This window comes from Aphelocoma coerulescens, chromosome 6, assembly GCF_041296385.1.
Source record: "Aphelocoma coerulescens isolate FSJ_1873_10779 chromosome 6, UR_Acoe_1.0, whole genome shotgun sequence".
Classification (NCBI taxonomy): Eukaryota; Metazoa; Chordata; class Aves; order Passeriformes; family Corvidae; genus Aphelocoma; species Aphelocoma coerulescens.
The window spans coordinates 31,148,661-31,151,264 of NC_091020.1; the positions used below are offsets into that span (position 1 = coordinate 31,148,661).

Below are 2,604 nucleotides of genomic sequence, written 5' to 3' on the forward strand. Positions count from 1 at the left end.
ATCTGGGGGATTTTTAATCAGATTGATCTTACTGGAACACAGTGAGCAAAATGATATTCACAGTTTCACTGTAGGAGTACATTTACAAACTAAAGCAACCATCCTCTCTTTCTTCCCTCTCCCCTCGTGTCCATTTTCATTGTCCACAGCACAGACCTCTCTGGCCATGTGCAGGTGTGGTCAGAGAAATGCCCTTGCTGACCATGGCCAAAACTGCCCCTGGACTGTGCTGCTTCCCTGGCTGATCTCAGTTCAGTACCAGGAAGTTTCTCATGCTAACCCAGATTCCAGCTGAGCGGGTTGGAAGAAACCTCTCAGAATCAATGTGTGCTGTCAGAACTCCATCCTGTACACTTAACTGTTAACTCAGATACTTTCAGGGAGGAAGAAACTAGAAACTATTAGGTTGATTATAGCTTCTAGCTAGGTGAATGTTAAAGGAAATTGTTTCTTCCCAAAAGACTCCTCCAAAGGAGAGTGCCTGCCCCTCCGCTCTGTTTGGCAGCTCCTCCTTCGGCTGCCCGTGCAATGCTCATGCTTGGCTTAACATCCACAGCCCCTCCAGCCCTTTGTATCTTAACAGACACCTCCAGAAGGGCAGTGCCAAACCCTCTGGCTTTCTCTGGAGATCAAAGCCCATGGCAAGAGTGCCACATGTCAAAATCAGTTCCTCAAGGAAAGAGTGGAATTCATCTCAGCACTGACAACGCTGTGAGGACAATGCAGCTGACTTGCAGTAGCGTCAGTGAATTGGAGCTCCATGAGACAGTGGCCCTAACCCAAGAAGGACTACAGGGATATTGTGAGTCCTCTACCCTAGAGCCTGTGCTAAGGAATGGACTCTGGGTAGATACACAAATTTAATTTTTTGCACAATCCAGAACACTCCCTCTTTAAGATATTTAGGTTTCATATTCATCCTTGCCTCTCTTTGTCCCCAAAACCTATCTCTGTACTGACAGTAATATCCAGAACAGATAGGAAGGATCCCTGTATCTTATTGTGCTGACATCTCCTTGCCTTCTAACTCCAATCAAAGGAATAAAGATATTTTTGAGGTGTGACATCTGCCTGTCATTAGAAGTGGAGGTGCTGGGGAAGATGCACATGGGAATTTTGTTGTTATAATTGAGCCCTAAGGGCAAACGTCAGGAATGACGACTAATTAAAAGTGGAAAAGACTTACAATGTAAATGTACAAAGGAGTTGCACTCCCACCAGCTCTCATTTACAGCACCACACTGGCCATAATGCAGTTTGTAGCGGGTCCAATTTTCTTCTTCCTCCAGGCAAACATTTTTTTCAGCTCTCCCCTGAAGCTGTCATGGAGCCAGGCATAGAGGAAGGCATTGGTACAAGCAGACATCATTGCAAACCAGTGGCACAGCAGCTGGATGAAGTTGAAGTACTGCTTGTCAATCAGGCTGATGTCTATGTCCTTTATCATGTTGAAGATGTGCAGGGGCAGCCAACAGACTCCAAAGGCTGCCACCACTAAGACCAGCAAGCGAAAAGTCTTCCTCCTCCTGGCACGGTCCCACTCAGCTTGGCCCTGGGTGACATTGCCTGGCACTACACGGTTCTTCAGCTTGACTGAGATCCTCAGGTAGGACAGGGAGATGACAGCCAAAGGCAATACGTAGGTGATGATGAGGGTGCTGTAGGCATAAGCCAAGCGATCTCTTTTCATGTGGAACCAAAACTCCTCGCAGATGGAGAAGTCCAGCTCTGGGAACTCTGCGTGGTACGTGTGGACCAAGGCTGGGGCAGCCAACGTGCAGCTCAGCAGCCAAATAGCAGCCAGGATGTAAGCACAGATAGGGATGGTGAGCCTCCTGCGGAACGGGTACACCATGGCACAATACCTGTCCACAGCTATGACAGTCAGGGTGAAGACAGACACAAACACAGTGACAGGTTGCATCAGGAAAACAAAGTAGCACATGAAGCGCCCGTACACCCATCCCCGGGGCTCAAAGGCATAGGCCAGGGTCAGGGGCACACAGGTGGCACACATGAGCATGTCTGAGAAAGCCAGGTTGCCTACCAGAAAGTTGGTGACATTGTGCATTTTTTTTGTCTTGCAGATGACATAAATGAGAAGGTAATTCCCAATGACACCAATAAAAACCACCAGCGAGTAACAGGGGATGATGAGTGGCTTGAAGGACTGAACAAACTGGAGCCCTGAGAATAAATTGCTGGTGTTGCTGTGAATTGCAGAGAGGAAGCTTTGGGAGGTTAAATTGTCCGAATTCATAATTTTCCTCCTTTTGTTGTCTGCCGTCAGCTGAGTGAAGTAGTTACCACTGCGCTGCTCCCGCACTCAATCAGTGGGGATAATGAATGGATTACTGTCCAGAGGTTACCACATGGGTGGTAAACAAGCAGCCATAAATGCAAAAGGTGAACTTGTAATCCTCGAGAAGCAGCTTTCAGCAATTCCTAAGAAAAATCAAATACAACCAATTTCCATTAAAGTCCTCCTGTATTTACTATTAAATCTAGCTTTTGACAGCATGCCACTTAATAAACATTTAATGCAGTGAGTACTTACTGCTGTGAGTTTTTAATCCCATATGATTTTCCTGTGGATGCCAAGAA

At 46.7% G+C, this 2,604-nt stretch overlaps 1 protein-coding gene across 1 annotated transcript; it reads right to left on the reverse strand.

Moving 5' to 3' along the window:
- Positions 1 to 1,228: 1,228 nt before the first annotated feature.
- PRLHR (prolactin releasing hormone receptor) lies at positions 1,229 to 2,278 on the reverse strand. Its single transcript, XM_069020495.1, has one exon. The coding sequence runs from the start codon at positions 2,258 to 2,260 to the stop codon at positions 1,229 to 1,231; it is 1,032 nt and encodes a 343-aa protein (XP_068876596.1). The 5' UTR covers positions 2,261 to 2,278.
- Positions 2,279 to 2,604: the final 326 nt, after the last annotated feature.